This window comes from Vanacampus margaritifer, chromosome 18 (genome assembly GCF_051991255.1).
Source record: "Vanacampus margaritifer isolate UIUO_Vmar chromosome 18, RoL_Vmar_1.0, whole genome shotgun sequence".
NCBI lineage: Eukaryota > Metazoa > Chordata > Actinopteri > Syngnathiformes > Syngnathidae > Vanacampus > Vanacampus margaritifer.
Genome location: NC_135449.1, coordinates 12,155,523 through 12,173,693, shown reverse-complemented (window position 1 = coordinate 12,173,693; position 18,171 = coordinate 12,155,523). Strand labels below are relative to the sequence as shown.

General features: G+C 40.4%; 1 protein-coding gene across 20 annotated transcripts in view; it reads right to left on the bottom strand.

Moving 5' to 3' along the window:
* Positions 1-18,171, bottom strand: part of cacna1g (calcium channel, voltage-dependent, T type, alpha 1G subunit) — a 235,239-nt gene that overhangs the window by 89,611 nt on the left and 127,457 nt on the right. For all 20 annotated transcript variants that reach the window (XM_077550124.1, XM_077550123.1, XM_077550122.1 and 17 more), the window contains exons 6-10: positions 10,570-10,729; positions 9,197-9,491; positions 6,993-7,085; positions 6,038-6,902; positions 3,971-4,356 (exon numbers count right to left, since the gene is read on the bottom strand). In XM_077550124.1, coding sequence (XP_077406250.1) covers positions 3,971-4,356; positions 6,038-6,902; positions 6,993-7,085; positions 9,197-9,491; positions 10,570-10,729 — 1,799 coding nt within the window. The remainder of the gene's footprint in view (positions 1-3,970; positions 4,357-6,037; positions 6,903-6,992; positions 7,086-9,196; positions 9,492-10,569; positions 10,730-18,171) is intronic.

The window sequence follows — 18,171 nt, the reverse complement described above, 5'->3', positions numbered from 1 at the left end:
TATTCAATAAATCCAAACCGTTGGATCAAATGAATAACCCCCAAAACAACCCCAATGATTGGGTTTCTTTGTGCGTTAATAATTTAATTTCACTTAACCTTTTGGGTTAAATAACTGAAAAGGTTGGGTCGAACCATTTCATTCTGACCCAATGTGGGTTATTTTTTACACTACGTGTTTAAGAGTCCAGTAAATTACTGCATTCAACTTTTATTATTTTGGCATGTTGGGTAAACAATGCCCATTATATTTCAACCATAATGTAAGCAAAAATTAATTGATCCATGAGCTCTGAAAACTGGAAATGTCTTCTCACAGCAGCATGACTGCTTCCCTGCTATTACAACAGACGGGCTTTATATTCTATCCCCACCCCAGCATGACATATAAGGATTAACGACATGCTTAACAAGGAATTTCTGTATCGTCACTATAATATGACACCTTATATATTTGTAGGCCATTTTAAACTTGCTGTTTACATGCAAATCGATTCTGGTTAGCAGGAACTGTCAGGATAATAAAGCCTCACTTGTTGTCCAGGTCCTTTTGCTCTAAATATTTTCATGTGTAGTTTGTTGCTGTGTTTCATCATTCAAGATTGGGTGAACAGTTTGGTGTAAGACGTGACATTAAAAGCAACTGTGCTGATAACAGAGACAGACCGTCTTTCTAGTCAATTGACAACCTTTTTCTGTTTGACACCCTCATCTCGTTTCTATCCTTCACAAATCTGGATTAAATACCGCATTAAATGTAATCAGTCAAGTCAAGTCGTTGCCAACAAACATATTGATCGATACTAATAGAGAGTTTGTGCTTGAAGCCAAATTCACTGAATTATAATTCACTTTGTGAGCGTGTTATGAAGTTGCTTATAACCTCATTATCAATTCCTCTTTGGGGTGTTTGCTCGAGGTTTCATCACAATAGCTGAAAGTGTATGGACGGCTATGCATGTGAATGTAATCATTCTGTATGGACTGGATTCAAAGATGGTAGCTCATGATTTATGAAGATCAGGTGTCTCCAGATTTGTTTTCTAACTGGACATGACAATTTTAGGAAAGAAAAAAAAAGAAAAAAAAAGAATACACAACCATAGTGGGTTGACAAGTATTCTCACGGTATTTGTAAGTTCACAGACTCCAGAGAATCCATCTTGTACCGCTCCCATTGATTTCCACTGATATGACCCACTGGTGGTTGGGACCAATCACAGAGTGACATTTTTATTTGGGGGCGGCATATGCAGCTGTGACGAAAACAAGAAGCGCCGAAGCCGTGAGAAGAAACAAACCACAAATTGTGACACCGGTGGACGAATGTGTGGAGGTTGCAATAAACCGACAACATAAACTCAACGTCATGATATCAGCTAGTCACAACAGTCGCTTGTCGGTGACGACATTTTCCTCCTTTGCCGTAATTGGTCAAAACAAAAGTTAGGTAGACGTGCACACCATTCTGCTTCGTCCAATCAGTTCAAAGTGTTGTACAGCATCCTGAGCAAATCAACGCGGAGCAGACCCAGACTGATATTGTGGAGAACTCCCTCGAGTGAAGCACAAATCAACCAGGCTAACAAATTGGGCCCTCATCTTAAGTCATACACTGTATATATATATATATATATATATATATATACAGTATATAAAAAAATAAAAAAGGCGTAAAACTTACAGTCTGACTCACAATGTAATATTAGGCCAATGATACAAATGTAATTTTTATACACTATATAGTGATGGTGGAAGAGAAATTACTATGTAACCCAAAAAAAAAAGTTATTTGATCGTATTTTTTAAAATATATATTTAATTGCAGTATCATGTTTGAAATGTTCTATGCTAGGTGTCCTGGCTTATCCACTAACATTATAGTCCATAATAAGCACATATTTGCATGACATAAATCCTCTTAGTATAAGCCAGGGTACATCCATTCCAAACAACGTTAAAGTAACTATCCTTTACATATAATTACTACGTACTGTTTCTTTAAGGCGTGAGGCATTAATGCTGACGCAAAGTATTTCTTCTCAAGCTTTAGTTCGAGAGTACACTTAAGCAAAACCATAATGCCAAACTTGGCCGGATGATACTTATGGAAAACAACACCAATATTTTTTTTTCCTGCATGTGGACAGAATTACATAGACAAACTGAGGTTTGGAGATCCCTCCTTCTACTGGATGTCAGTGAGCTAACAATCAATTATCTGTCTCCGGGTAAAGTTTTCAGCTATGTGTCTGGAGACCCAACAACAACAAAAAAGCACTTGAGAGAAGAGTGGGTTAGAAGTAACCGAGAAGCACAACAGAATACATGAGGAACAAAAAGAGAAGCAGGGGACAAGGGGATGTGTGGGGAGGAAGGGTAGAAGAAGAAAGTAGAAAATTAAGTCAGAAAACTGGAGGTGGAAAAGAGAAGGCTATAAAAACTCTTGTGGTTGTGCTAAGGATGTTGCCATCTGGCGATGTTTGGAAACACTGGGTCAGGGACCGAAAGTAACCCCATATAACCTGAACATGTTTCAATCTCTTAAAAACACCCCAGACAAATAAACAATACTTGAGTAAGTAGTAGAACTTTCTACAAATCATTACACATGTACTACTGATCAGACGTTACTACTATTTTCACTGCATCCAACAAAATGCAAATCAAGGTACTATTTAAGTGTACTGTTACGTACTTGCAAGACTGTTGTAGGCTTTTCTTTGACATGTTGATGTCATTCCTCATGTCAGTCTACTGAGGTTTACAAATGTCATTGCTCTGGAATATAGGTTTGACAGGTCCAGAAAGTAATATCCCTGCCACAGTTTGGCTTTAGCCTCAGGTGATAGCTAGCTATCTCCCTAGTTAGCTCCCATGGTGTTTGTTTACCTGCTAGGGAGTTAGCTAGCTAGCATCAGGGGCTAAAGCCAAACTGTGGCAGGATCTTTACTTTCTGGACGTGGATTTGCCACCTCTGACAGGAAAAGAAATGCTCAGCCTTTTTCAAGTAGCTGGCCCTTTTGGCGGTGTCAATTTGCTTGTCTCTCCATAGACTTTCGACAGTATTTGTCTTCATTAGGGTGAGCTTGGGTCTTTCCAGACTAGTTTTGACGAAATACACGGTACACCTTGGACTGGTCGTGAACCAATCACACAAACCCCACAAAAGAAGGCCAGAGCAAAGATTCAAACCCCAAATCGCAGGCGCGCTAACTACAAGCTACTAAGAGGTGTTCATTTTCAAGATTCTAGGAGGAAATCTTAGCCCCACACTACCCCTGAAAGGAAACACTCCAACGTCATAACTTTAATGACCCTGAATATACATTTTATGTACAAATATCTTAAGTCAAGCATGCTCAATACGTCCATCGCGATCGCAAAAGTAGTATTGATACATTACATAACAGCTTATCATTGAAATAAGCGTTCAAAAAAGGAGCTGAGCTGTGTCAGCAGTCCAAAATTTTATCTCAATGGAGCTCCCAAATCGGTGGCCTTAGGCACTCGGATTCCTAAGAACATAAACTAAATTCATGCTCTTAGTAACCAGAAAAAAGCATGGGCTTTTGTTGTACACAAATATACGCCTATACAGTATGTCTGTAAGATACAGATTCAAAGTGTTAGAGTATGTCAGTTTTTTGCATTCTCTCATCTCATCTCATCATACATTCTCTTTCTCGCATTTTCTGTCTCACATGGCTGCAATTACGCTGGTGTAAATAAACAAGTCCAGAGAGAGACATCAGGAATTCCAGTTGGGCTCGTGGGAGCAGTGCAGCTTACACAATCACACAGAGAGACACAAACATACACAGCTAATCTTTAACTTTGAATTCATCAATCACTACATCGGCTGTGGCTACTCACTTGTGGAGCACCAATTTGACTCTTACGGAAGGCGCTTAGGGGGGGAAAAAAATGCTTTGCAAAAAGATGCATTCAAAAAACGTTTTGACACTCACCTGTTCGTGATACTCGATCCCCATGCTGAGAGTATTGATCAGGATGGCAATCATGATTCCACGTCCAAAGTACTTGCTATCAACGATCTTCCTGAACGTATCGCACACCAATCTCCAGAAGTGCACGACCTTTCCAGCTGTTTTACCCAGCCTGAAGGTCTTTTTCCTGGGCTGCCGACTGTCCCGCCTGTCCCTGTGCCGCGTGTCCTGGCTAAACTCATAGACACCCTCACTGTCAGAGTCAGTGCCACCCTCCGACTCATTGGCGAGGGCCTTTGCGCAGTAAGGGCAACTTTCAGGGTCCATCGTCAAGCCCACCATGTCCATGGCGCTGCTCATGGTGCTGAGGTCACGGGCCGACAGCTGGCAAGAAGGCTGGGCTGCAGCTGAGCGAGAGAGCAGAATAAATGACTGTGATCGTGATAAATAGCATGCATCAAGTGTTTAATAAAAAATGTCAAAACAAATAAAGGAATCTAGTGTGAAGAACAACAATTTTGGATGCTTGCGTGTGTGTCAAAGGAAGTGTGTTCAACAGTGATGGGCAATGCGTCAGCTTCGTCTCCGCAGACCGTGCTGCAGCCTGCGTGGCTGGCAGCCAGTGTTTCCAACGTCTGTATAACCTGAGCAGATCTGGCCTGACTTTTGCTGAGCACACGGCCTTTTAGAACTTGGCCAGGAGCAGAGAACTCAGTTGCCAGTTACAACGTGAAGCATTAACATTTGACTGCAATTAGAATGTTTTCTCTCTCTCGTGCGGAAAAATAATCCTGGAGGGTATTCTAGTTTGAGGGTTAATCACAACACATTTATGTCTGATTCTAATAGGCGATTGCATGAAAAGGAACATTTTGAGTGGAGGTATGTCATTTGTTTTGCTTCATCTGACAAAATTTCTGAATAAATCATCCATGCTATTCTCACACTTCATATGATTGTCCTATTTTTACCTCTACTACCCGTGAAATTATGCACGCTCAAGGCAATAGATATTGGTTTGTATTCAACGTTGGCTTATGAGACAACAGGATTTGCTAAAAAGTCAATTTTGTCTTGAAATTTGTCAAACATTACATTTTTGGACAAAAATTAAGATAGAGGAACTAGAATTTTCACTTTAGAACAGCCTATCTATTTTGCCATGAGGGATCAGAAAATGAGTCATTCCATTCCAAATCACCCAGTGGGTTTCACCAAGCATATTTTCATTTGAATAAAACTTGGCATACTGGTTTGATAGTGATGGCACAACACTAAATCTCACATTTTATGTCAATCTGAGCAGGGGTTTGGGAACTATGGCTCACTGAATTTTGATATGTTCTGCAAAAAGGGTTCTGGCCATCTTCCTTTGAAGATCTCATGATTATATCTCAGGAAATACTTGGTCAATCTTCCCAAAACAGGCATTTTGGGGAAAATAATTCAACATGGGTTACAAATCTGAAATCATTTAGAAGATTGGTGCATATTTTATTTTATAGAAATCGAATTTAACCTTATGGGTCACATGACCTCAAATTTAAGAAAATGTAATCTTTAACATGTTCTCTAAGACATAAATGTTTCAGATATGTTTTTTTTTTTTGCTAAGCAATAAGGACTCAACGTATCCACGGCCTGAAATGTTCATTGATTAGTCAATGAATTTTCAACTTTAGATGAATAAATGCCCCTCTTTGCTGAAAATATCTAAATTGGACGGCCTAGCTCCCAAACCCCTGCTCCGATTGACCTCAAATTTGAGACTTCGTGTTGTGCCGTCACTATCGACAAGAAACCAAGTTTCATCAAAATCCAAATTTGCTTGGTTAAAATTTTCAGATTTTTTTTTAGGCGATTTGGCATGGAACAAACTATCTATTGCCTAGAGTATTTATGCCAGTTGATATATAGTATAGATGTACAGGCAGAATAATTAAATGCTCTTCCACTAGAAAACAGAAGGTACAATTAACCTCTGTATCCACCAGCTGCCATTCATACCACCGAATAATGGTTTTGTGTTCAACTGAATAGTTTTGCAATTCTAAGTTACTTTAAAAGAGTTCCTGTCAATCATCTTACCTGATGGATTGTGGGTGTCCGCCAGACTCCGCCGCCGTCTCCCATATGACATCGGTGGGATATTGAGGTTCGTTAGAGTACTGGTTGCCACACTCCCTCGTCTCGACTCAGCTAGAGCTCTGGCCTGAAGAGTGGGGTAATTCTTAGGACCGGGAGCAGCAAAGGGCACAGAGTTCCTCTTCATTGCTCTAGATGAGGATGCTGAAGTCAAGGAATATTGGCCTGGAGTTTGCCACAGGTTTGTGGTTGAGGGTGTACAGCAAAGAGTTTCTCGGTGGAGTACACCAAGAGTTGATTGCGAGTCAATATATCCAGCCAGATTGGTGTCAGAGGTTGCTGTAATGACTGAGTGCAGCGGTGGGACTAAAGTAAGGTTCCCACCACAAGTTGCTCCTATATTGTTGTTGTGAGAAGATGGGTCCACATCTTGACCTTCCAGACACCTGATGTTCCCTCCTGCTCTCACACTGCCATTCCCAAGATGGTAAAGGTAGTGGGGGTGAGGGTGCGCCATGTGGTAAACAGACAACGACCCCTGCCTTGAGGACTTCCTCCTCCTCTTCTGGCTCTGCCTTTGTTGGGGTTCTACTGGAGGCGGAGAGGCTGCAATGTTGAGTCCTGCGCGTCGTGCTAAGAACCTGCAGATGTGGGCCACCTGTTTCGCTCCCTTACGGACCACATGGACGAGGTACTTGAGCAGCTCATCGTAGCAGGAGCCGGGCTCCGAGAGAGAGGCCAAGGTGCTGGCGTTGGACATGAAGCGAACCCTCTGCTCCTTCATCAGCTGACTCTCTCTTTGCTTGGTTTCTGAGAACTGAGTGGCAATGACTACCAGGCAGAGATTGATCATGAAGAATGAGCCAATCTAAGGACAGGGAAGAGTTATTATCCAAGTAGTAATGTCAAATATTAGAAGAACTTTAACTGCAAACCTCAGGAGGTATAAAATACTTACGATAATTAGTAAGATGAAGTAGATGAAATTGTAGAAAGAGTGAGCATCCATCACAAAATACATGATATCCACCCAGCCCTCCAGAGTGATCACCTTAAGAGGAAGACAACCAAAACCACAGATTGGAGATGCATTGTCCAGTTTGAGTGTTGTGATGGAGGACTAGTTAGACCATAGGTGTCAAACTCCGGTATATCATCTGATATACGAGCAGCTCATCATCAAGCTCTGCATAAGCCTGATAACGATCCCGCTGATTGGAATCAGCTTGTGTTGCAAGAGGGAAACCTCCAAAACCTGCAGGAATGCAGCCCTCGAGGACCGGAGTTTGACACCTATGAGTTAGACTGTTGCCTCACAGCAAGAAGTGCAATGCTTTGCTTATAGATTGAATCAGCCAATTTTTACTCATACCTGCATGGGCTTTATCTGGGTGGTAGAGATTCATTGATAATCAGAAACATGTAATGTTGGTTATTACCGTATAACCTTGGCCAAGTCACTATCACTATAATGTATTTGACTTGATACTAAATGGTTGCTGCCTACTGCTCCAGGGATGGGGTAAATGCAGAGAAAAGGTTTTGCTGGCTACCATGGGGGCAAGGGTGGGTTGGCTAGAGTCTACCCCAGCGAATTTAGGGAAGGGGTCGCTTAGATCGACTTGCCAAGTCAATTACACTGCTTACACATTAGACACATAAACAGTTGCACTCATTTACTCAGAATTTGGAGCCTGCTATGATTTTAATGGAGGACGGTCGTCCATTTTGTTGATGAACAATGATTGACAGGAAAATTGGAAAAATTAACTGAGCAGGCCAGAAGTGGGTTTTCGTCCATCAGTTTAATCATCAATAACCAGGTCAGTACGAAAGGATCTGGATATTCCATAAATGACCCATGTCAAATGACAAATTGACGGTTACAGTTTGGCCCGTCTTCAAATATTGATGGATTGACGATGATGGAAGGGTGTCCTTAAGTGTGGACGATTGACGAAATACAGACCCTCAAAATTCATTGACACGCCCACCTCTGGAATTTAACATACATGTGTTTGGATTGTGAGAGTAATCTCACTCTAAAAACAGTTGGGTCAAAAATAACCCAACTCTGGGTCAAAAATGGACAGATTCTCTCAACTTTATGGGTTGTTTTATACAAAACGCTAAATTGTATTTGTTTGTGTTTTTTTTGGTGCAACTTTATAGGCTGTTTTGTACAAAAATACAAATTTTTTGGTTTGTATTTTTTTTTGGGGTGCAAAACAACCTTGAAAGTTGGGTCAGATCCTCTACTAGTGTTAATTTAACCCAACTTTCTGTGTTGTTTTGCAATAACAATAATAATAATAATAATAATAATAATAATAATAATAATAATAATAATAATAATAATAATAATAATAATAATAATAATAATAATAAATTGCTCTATAAAACAGCCCAGAAAGTTGGGTGAGATCGTCTACTTGGGTCAAATTGGCCCAACGTCGAGTCAAAAATTGGGTCATTAAAACAACCCAGGAAGTTGCGTCACATCCTCTACTTGGGTTAATTTGACCCAATGAGGCCATTTTGTATTTTTAAAAAATACTAATAATTTAGTCAAATTGATCCATAAAGTGGATTGGTGCATTTTTTTAATTTTTTTAAATCCATAATTGGGTTACTTTTGACCCAACTGTTTTTAGAGTGCTGGAGTACCCAGAGAGAACCCACACAAAAAATGCCCTCAGGATGACCTAATCCGAGATCCAAACACAGGACCTTCCCGCTGTGAGGTGACTAACCACTCAACTCCCTTAAAATCAAGCACAAGTTTAATCCCCCAGTTTTGTCATGCATGCTTCACCACACACAGGCAAATTCACATAACAGTCCAACCAGTGGGAGAACTAATCCCCAATCTGGTTTTTGTCCTCCAACGTGACACTCCCATCTTGACAGAAATGTATGAAAACAGACAAAAGCTTTGCAGATGATGTGGAGATAGCTAACAAATGGCGTGGAAAATTGAGGCTGTGGATGTCATGTCCTGCTAATCGTGTAAAGCCAGATTTCAGCGATATGCCAGCTGCTACAAAGCAATTGGCCTTCCTTTTATCGCCTTTTTGTTTCCATCTCGTTTGCGTCATTAAACCCATTCTTATGATGACTGTCTAAGACCCAGGCAACTATGTACTGAATTTATCTCTTTACCTGGAAAATGGCAATCCAGGCGTAGCAGATGTTGTCAAAGTTGATAGCACCTTTGAACGGGTTAACCAGACCAGCAGAGCAGTTGATGTAGTACTGGTTCCAATTAACACAGGTGGTGTTATCGGTGCTGTTGTACGAGTACATGTCGAGATTGCATTGCAGACCCGCCTCGTCATAGAGCTTGGGCGCTGAGCCACAATCCCTCATGCCGTTTTCTCTGGGCTGAGAGCAGATGAAGGGGTTCTCATCGTCATTTTCGGTGTGGTAGTATTTCTCAAGCTCCACAGACAGAGGGCTAGGGGTAAATAAGAGGACATTTCATTGATTAGTGGTTTATATAGTACCTCAGGGTAAACACATCCTCACATTTTTTACATTTTAATCTTAGTTAAAAGTATTGGATGATTAATACAGGAATTTTTTTGGGAAACAGTCCAATGTTGACCCAACAAAAGCAATGGCAAATTTAACTTCAAAGTAACCCGGGAGGTCATTAATTGTTACAAAAGTAGCTTCAAAAGTACTATATGGGTGGTCTTCACAAATGCGGACAGGACTGACTGAAAATAGAACAGAAGAAAACAAATGATGTTTAATAGGAAACAATATAGAATATTTTATAATAAGTGATGCATGTGTGTTCCTAAATTGCCTATAAATGCTTCACACAAATGTAAGCCTCCAACTTTAAGCCTTTATAAGGAAGTTTACCAATTTTGTTTCCAGCTAATGACCCAAATACACTTTATCGTGTAATGCCATAAGATTGACAAATATATTAAGTCCATTGCAAGAAACACAAATCAAAAAGCACTTTTTCATAGCGCTACCTGTAGCCAACAACATTCTACACACGGTGACCAAATGCAAACTGCACGGGCCTGACCTTAGATTTTGGAAAGACTGGCTTAGACTATAGAAAGTAATAAAACAAGGATCACCCAAACAGCAAGACCAAGTTGTGTGTGCATTTGACGTTCCTCCTCTCCATTATTCATCAGTGTTAGACCCAATAAATGCAAACCTGATTGTCTTTATTGGCAGCTTGTAGGGTCAAGTCTCTTCTCAACATTTAACTCGACCCTTTGTTAAGCATTTACCAAATCATCTGAGTTCATCCCAGCCATATTTAAAAAAAATAATACTGAACATATAAATCCAGTCACTTTGTGTACCTTTCACAAAATGGATCAATATGATCAATATCCGAAAATTGGTCATACAGTACAGATATATAGTATTTAACAAAGGATTGGTGTGTTTTTCAATGCTTCAATAATGTAATTACTACAATATGCAATTCCAAATGACCAAAGTCAAATAAACTCAACAAAAGAAATACATTTAGTTCCTTTTTTTATTGCAGAACTTACAAAGAGAAGTTGTCCTCCACAAAGCAGCGATTTCTCAGCAGGCCGGCCCACAGCTGGACTCCCACGATGCCAAATATGAAGAAGACAAAGAAGCAAAGCAACAGCACGTTGCCTAGCATGGGCAGAGTGTCGAGCAGCAGGGTAACTAGGATACGCATACCTGACAGGAGATACAAGGACAAAGGTTAGGTTTCCTTTCATGTACTAAATTTATGACTGATAGATTTTGGGAATCCAATTATTTTAGTGAAACCCCGTGAGCACAATTTACAGCTATTCAGAGTTGTTTTTTAACATTGAAACTTCACACTTCATTCGGTATATTTGCACCTTCTAATGAAATTCAGTAGAAGAACTCAATCAAAAAAGTTGCCGCCAACAAACTTACTAACGCATACTTTCGATTAAGACTGATGAAATTAAGTATTATATTTATTAGAATATATATATATATAAATTGCATTAAATTAAATTGCCATTTTCTGTTCTTCTAACATCTACTTCCTGTTCGTAAAAGACCACAAGAGGGCTAATAACTTAAAACAAGGCCGGGTATCTGCCCGATACTGAAACCTGGTATTGGTACATTGAAATTGGTGCATTAAAATTGGAGGGGAGTTGCAGGGCAAAGACAATGTCTCCACCCAACCTCATCCCCTCAGGAAATGTGTTAAGTGCCCTATGTGTCTATTTACAAAGTGTATTGTGCAAAACTAGTGAAGTGAGTTAAGAGGAGCGACCAGCGGGGGAGCAGGAGGTACGACCACCCAACCGCCCAACCCCAGCACGGCGGGGCGATTGGAACGCTGCCAGCCGCCGGGGCCCGCCCGGGGCACCAGGAGGCTTACTGGAGCGGGGTAACACCCCCAGCCGCCCCGCCCCAGCACCCGGGAAGGAGCCCCAGGCCCAGGGGAATGGGGAGAAAGGCGGACAGGGGAAGGGGAAGAGGGGGAAGGGGAAAGGGCAACAGCAGGGCAGGACAGTGAGGACGGAGGAGGAGGGAGGGCGACGAGGGAGAAGGGACCGGGAGCCGAAGGATGACGGGCGGGGGGAGGCGATGAGGAGGAGGCGGCAAGTGGGGGGGCGGGGCGGGGGGAGGGGAGGAGAGAGGGAACCATGGGGCACCATCCCCAATAATAATAATAACAACAACAGCCATCGTCATGGTCATAACGGTCATTATGATGATGATGATTCTGCTGTATATTTAAACATCTTGTGACATGCAATATCAATAAAACAATACATTATATGTACAGCCTTACTTTGGTTCCCGTGGTAATCACCTCATCATACTGATATGTTTTTTAAATAATTTAGCTACACAAGAAATGTTAAACTTTGGGGGGGGGGGGGGGAGTAGATGTAGAATAAAATGACAGCCAACTTTTTAGCTGAGTAATGTACTAACAAAAATGCATTTAAATACAGTAGACTAAAGTCTGCCTTGAGCACAATGCATCGCTGACATCTCTATACAGTGTGCTCATGTTTCTGACAACACACACGCTTCCTTGCTGCCCACACGCACCCTCTTTGCTAAATTTGGTCGAGCCACTTGGCTTGGATTGCAGCTCAGGCCTATATTATATGAACATTTTTCTTTCCTACTACCTTGGAATTCCCTTTTTCTTTGCTTGACATGCAGTCCATTTAGTTTTTTTCTGATCTTTTCTCTTTTCAAGTACCCCTGACTGTTTCTATCCCTGCCGGCTGCCCTCTTCTCTGCAGGAGACTGGCATTTATAATAAGGATCATTTCTGATCAGGGAATTTAAAAAATATATATATTTTTTATTTATTTTTTTATTTTTTTTAGAGCCGCTGAGAAACAGTAGAGATGGAAGGGAAGGTCTAGGAATAGGTGATGAGTTATACTGAAGAATTTTATTGTTTGGCTTCCCAATACTTCTTCTAAACAAATCTACAAACACCCTCTCTGTCCTTGCCCTGCCAAATCAGAATCGGATTTATTGGCTAAGTATGTATTTTATTTATACATTGTGTTCTATTCTCTTAAGGGTTTTGAAAAGAACAATATAAATCCATACTTAATCATCTTGACTCTTTGCTGACTATGTGAGTGACTTTCTTCTTTTGTCTAAGTCATTTTAGCTGTGTTAATGCAAATGTAATGAAACTTCCCAAGGTCGTTTTGTCTTATTTTGTAATTTCCAACTTTATCTCTTTAATGTGTCAATAATGGACTGTTTACATCAAATTGTTACTTCTGGCTCCATCCTGGCCACTCATGGCCAATTAAAACCTATGATGAATACTGTTTTGCTCTTTATTATTCACACAATTTGTGTAAAATTATTTTCATGCCGGACTGAGCATTTTTTTTTTTAAGTTTTGTTCCAGATTCCATCATTTGTCAATTTATGAACAAGGTAGCAATTTCATATTATATCTTTTGGTTAATGAGTTGCGAAAAATGGCTATGAACAACATGTGATACGTTAAATCAAACAAGACTTTGGGTTAAGATGTATTTTAAACAAACAAATGTGCATATAAGACAAAGCTAGATTTGTCAGTTTATCCGTATTTCTACACATTACAGTTTGTTGTTCTGACCCCTAAAAACATCATTTTCTCACGCTCCATGAAGTTTAAGAACAATGTAAGAATATTGTTGTTGACAATTTGGTTAAATATGTTTGAGATTGCCCTGTGACAGTCTGGTGACCAGTCCAGTACGGCTCTTGCCTGAAGTCCCCTGTGATTGGCTTCATTTGAAAACTGGCAAAAAAGAAAAGCGATGAATGGATATTTGACATTCTGCAGTTAATTGCCGTTGTCACACGTTACGCAAAAAGCATTTTTTTTTGGCATTCACGTGGAGTTTCTAAGGGAATTGTGATCTGGTATGTGCTTACAGTAACAATATAAAGCTTTTAGTTATGAGTTGTGACTGGGCATAAAGTACATGGAAATCCTTTCTGAATTTTGCTTTAAATAAAACATGTGCAGAAAGCAGGAAAACAAAGCAATACAAAAGTGTTTCCTCTCCCTTTAAAAACACACCATTTATTACTATTTTCACATCAGACCTCATGAGGTTTGTTTTCCCTTGATGCAAAGTGAGTGGATTGTCAGAAGAAGCAGATTTTTAATATAGAGCTACATGTCTTTCAGTCTTTTATCTGGATTCCTGACAAACACATACAGTACAACATACACATATTGAGCAGCATCTCCTTCCAGTGTGTCAGGTCTGCTGCCTCTCCTCCTTTAGCCCCTCCCCTTCTCCTCTGTACCTGTGTGCAGGTTTGGCGATAGGCATGTTGGTGCAGTGACCCTTCAGCAAATCATCATCATTTTCGGCTTAAGTCTTAAACCACTCCAAATGTCACCTTGGACCGACACAGGGTCAGTCACGTCCAGCTTGTTTTAATGTGCTCTTGTCTTGGTCTGAACCTGTAATTCATATCGCTTCCTGACTTTACTTTTTTGGAAGAGTAGGGATAGAAAACCTTGATGTTCTGAGAGAAACGTCGACGTACTGACAAAAATGTCACTCAGAGGCAACAATTCTATATGACAGAATAAAGGCCTATATGACAATTAAAATACACAAGTACAGAACCTAAATAGAGTACATAAGAGTTACGAATACTGGACCATAGCGTCTGCATAGCAACTGACAATATCATCATCACAAGGACATATAAGCCGCATAACAACTGCCAACATTATCATCACAAGGCACATAAGAATGACATAGCAACTAAAACATCATCACCACAAGGGACATATCATCTGCATAGCAACTGACAACATCATCATCGCAAGGGACTTGACAACTGCATAGCAACTGACAATGTCACTATCCTCACAAGGAACATAGCAGTTGCATATCAACTGACAACATCGTCATCACAAGGAACATAGCAGCTGCATAGCTACTGACAACATAATCACAAGGAACATAGCAGATGCATAGCAACTAACAACATCATCACAAGGAACATAGCGGCTGCATAGCAACTGACAACATCATCATTACAAGGGGATAAATACAAGACCATAACAACACAATGACCCCATGACCCAACCAAAAGCACAGTCATACACTGAATCAATTACAATTACACTGTTCTAGTTGTCTTACAAGACATGTTGCCTCTCATCCGAGTAGGCTTCATCAGTTCATGCAACAACGCATGGTTAGGACTGCACCAGGCTGAGTTGGTGTGGAACACTCAACAATTTATGCTATTTGTTAAAGGCAAAATCATTGAGAATCTTTCAAATGGGCGAAAGGTTTCCAAGTTGCATCACTCTGAAGTTAAGCTACCATTGTTAAACAGGTACGCTGCATGCTGATGAAAACAGTCATCATAATGGTATCTTTTTTGAAAATGTTTTTCTTTTTTTCATGGTGGAGGGGCACTCAATGACCCTCTAGTGGGTATGTGGTGCGCCCAAATCAATTTATATTGATCTTGACCATGGCTATAAGATGGGCAGAGCAGCTAAGTGCTTTTGGAAAATTGTATTTTCATCACAGTGATTGCGGTTTGGAATTATTTCAACCCACAGGGACGAGGACATCAACTATTTGCATGCATTGATGACGTTGAACAGCAGTGTGAGGTGTGCCTCCCCTTAGATGGGGAGGTGAAGGGGTAGGTTTGAGGTAGGGAGTGCAAGAGGAATTCAGGGGAAGTGCAAAAGCTTTTGAAATTCGAGAAAAGAAACCAGCCCCTACTGGGTATAGCCTGAACTGGTCACCAGTGAAACACCATCCATCCATCCATTTTCTGAACCTTATCAAAATGCACATAAAGGAAAAACAACAATTCATACAGCTATGGGTAATGTAAAGTCTTCAATTAACATGCCATTCATTTTGTTTTAAGAATGGGTGTAACCAGAGTACCTGGAGAAAACCAAGTCAGCTATTCAAGAGGAAACAATTGTATGCTTATCTCCTCAGTGAAAGCAAAATAGAATATTCAAAGTCGACCTGAACAAGACTAGCGTACAAATTCAGAGCGATAGACATTTCATATTCAATCACAATCATTTCCTCCTCCACCTGTGCACCACCAGCCTTGCTGTGGGTGGCCGCTTCGTCGAAACGTGGCTAGCAGGCAGGTGGCTGTGTAATCAGGGAACCATCTGTTAGCAAGAAAATGAGGTTTGCTTAGTCGACTCTCCTGACCAGCTTCTGCTCCAGTCAGCTTTGTAATCTTTGTACTGGGAAGCAAATGGCCTCTCTCAGTCCAGCGCCAGTGTACACCTGTGCCACTTCTCATTTGATCCAAATAGAGGATAACTAGCTCGATATCAACATTTCCTGACAGACATGTCAAGTATAGAAAAGATAAAGATAGTGTACTGTTTCCATCTCATCAGTTAATCAGAAATTGTTGTATTCCTTGTGGTCTTGTACCTGTGGATCACAATTTAGGTGGGACAGCTGTGTGGCCTCTGAGTCGCGATGTGTATGTAAACAGACACAACAACACACAATGCTCCAAGCAAGGCTAACATTGTTGAACATAAGCAAGTATGGTGGCCCTAAGAGGTCAAAAGTCTCAATAATGGAAGTGAAATCCATTACAATGGATCATCTCACAGGGGCTGGTCAAATGACTACACTCAAGTACGCCAAGATTTAGGATATCTGTTTTTAAAGGGTGACAAGACCTGATCACCAACAAGGTGAGGGTGGCAAGATTAAGCCTAGTAGTTTTTTTTTGTTTGTTTGTTTTTTGGCATTTCATTTGCCGCTTGTCCTCACAAGGGTCGCGGGGGGCGCTGGAGCCTATCCCAGCTGGCTTCGGTCAGTAGGCGGGGTACACCCTGAACTGTTTGCCAGCCAATCGCAGTAGCTGGTGACCAGTTCAGTTCAAATGTATGTATGCATGTTGTCATTTCACACAATAACAAATGTGTTTAAGAATGTTTTGGGAATTTATCAATATGATTTATTTCTAAAGGGGAAGTCAACCTTAAACATTTCTTGACAATAATATGTTATATGTGACCTCACTAGTCTAAACATGACATTCTGATAGTATATTACATATGGAATATGAGTTATGCAGCAAAATCCAGCGGTTTTGATCCATCTCACTGGCGGTCATTTTGTTTTTTGCTGTCGACTGAAGATGACATGACAAGTTGTTCAGGGCTCAGTCAAAGACCAATCACAGCTCACCTGTTTTCTGAAGCTAAGCCGTGATTGGTTGTTACCTGAGCAACTGTAATGTCATTTTCCCTCATCAGGAAGTGGCAACGCAAAATGGCCACCTTCTGATATTGATAAAAACTGCTGGATTTTGCTGTTCAGCTCATATTCGCAATATTAACCAAAATACCGTATTTCAACTGGTTGGGCTACATAGAACACAATATTTTCAGCCCCAAAAATGGGGGTTGACTTCTCCTATAAAGAAGAATTCTTTTTTTTTTCTTTTTGTTCTAATTGTTCTATGCAGCCCCGTTACTCTTATCACAGCATCCTGAATAATGTTGCATTTGTGCAATACAAATTAAGCAGAAAAATGCACTCATTGTAATCCATTTCAGTCACAGGAAATAGTGAATAAAGACTTTCAGCATCTTACAAAATAGCAGGATTACACTGTGACTGCATTTGCTTTGATCCACTGGCAAAAACCAAATGCCTTCAAATAAGGAGTCCAACTCTCCATCCTGTTCAAAGCTCTTGTCGGCTGAAGTCATAAAGTGATATATAGGCCTAGCGGAAAAAAACCTCTGAGCAGTGTACAATAGGTGGTTCTTGAAAGCGCTTTAATTACAGCACTGAAGGAAAAGTGATCAGTGTGGCAAAAGGGCGAAGGAAAGAGCACATCGGAAGCTGAGAAGGCAGATGTTACTGTCTTCGGGGGATTATCTGGGTGGAAGTCCATGTGCATGAACCAAGCAATTATTGCACACATGTACAGTCCAAACAGATGAGTCCCTAGATTGCTGAGGCATGGAGTAAAATGTTATGAGAGGGTGATTCCAGCTTTGTGATTAAAACGGCTTTGGCCAAAGGGCAAACATTGTGACTAAACAATGAGACAAGTCTATTCTGGGCGCAGGATCATGACACACTGCATTTGTGTTTAGTCATAATTATCTCTTCTCAATGGCCACCAAAAATGAGTACCGCTAAGGTCACCATTAACCTTCTCCCCAAAGTAACGTTTCCTCCTTAATTAATTAATCTGTCATTGTTAATTTCCTTGTGATACTCACAAGTGCTCTTCAATGTGCATTCCCAATTTGATGGAAGTTCATACTCATTTTTAGTTTATTGGTGGTTGATTTGAAAAATGTAGAACAGAAAAAACAAAAACAAAAAAATGTAGAACAGAAGCCTTTGATTTAAAAAGTGGAGAATGGGCCATTTTTTACAACTGCGTATTAGGGCCACGTATTATTTTTATTTATTTATTTTTTAGAGCTGGCGGGGTAATATTCAGAGAAAAAACTCTAAAATGTATTAGAAATAAACTCACAAATTTGCGACTTTATAAAGCGGGAAATTGGCGAGAAACAAACTCACAAATTTGCAAAATTGTGTGTCAAATTTGTAAAAATAAAATAAAAATTGTGGCAAATTTGCGAGAAAAAA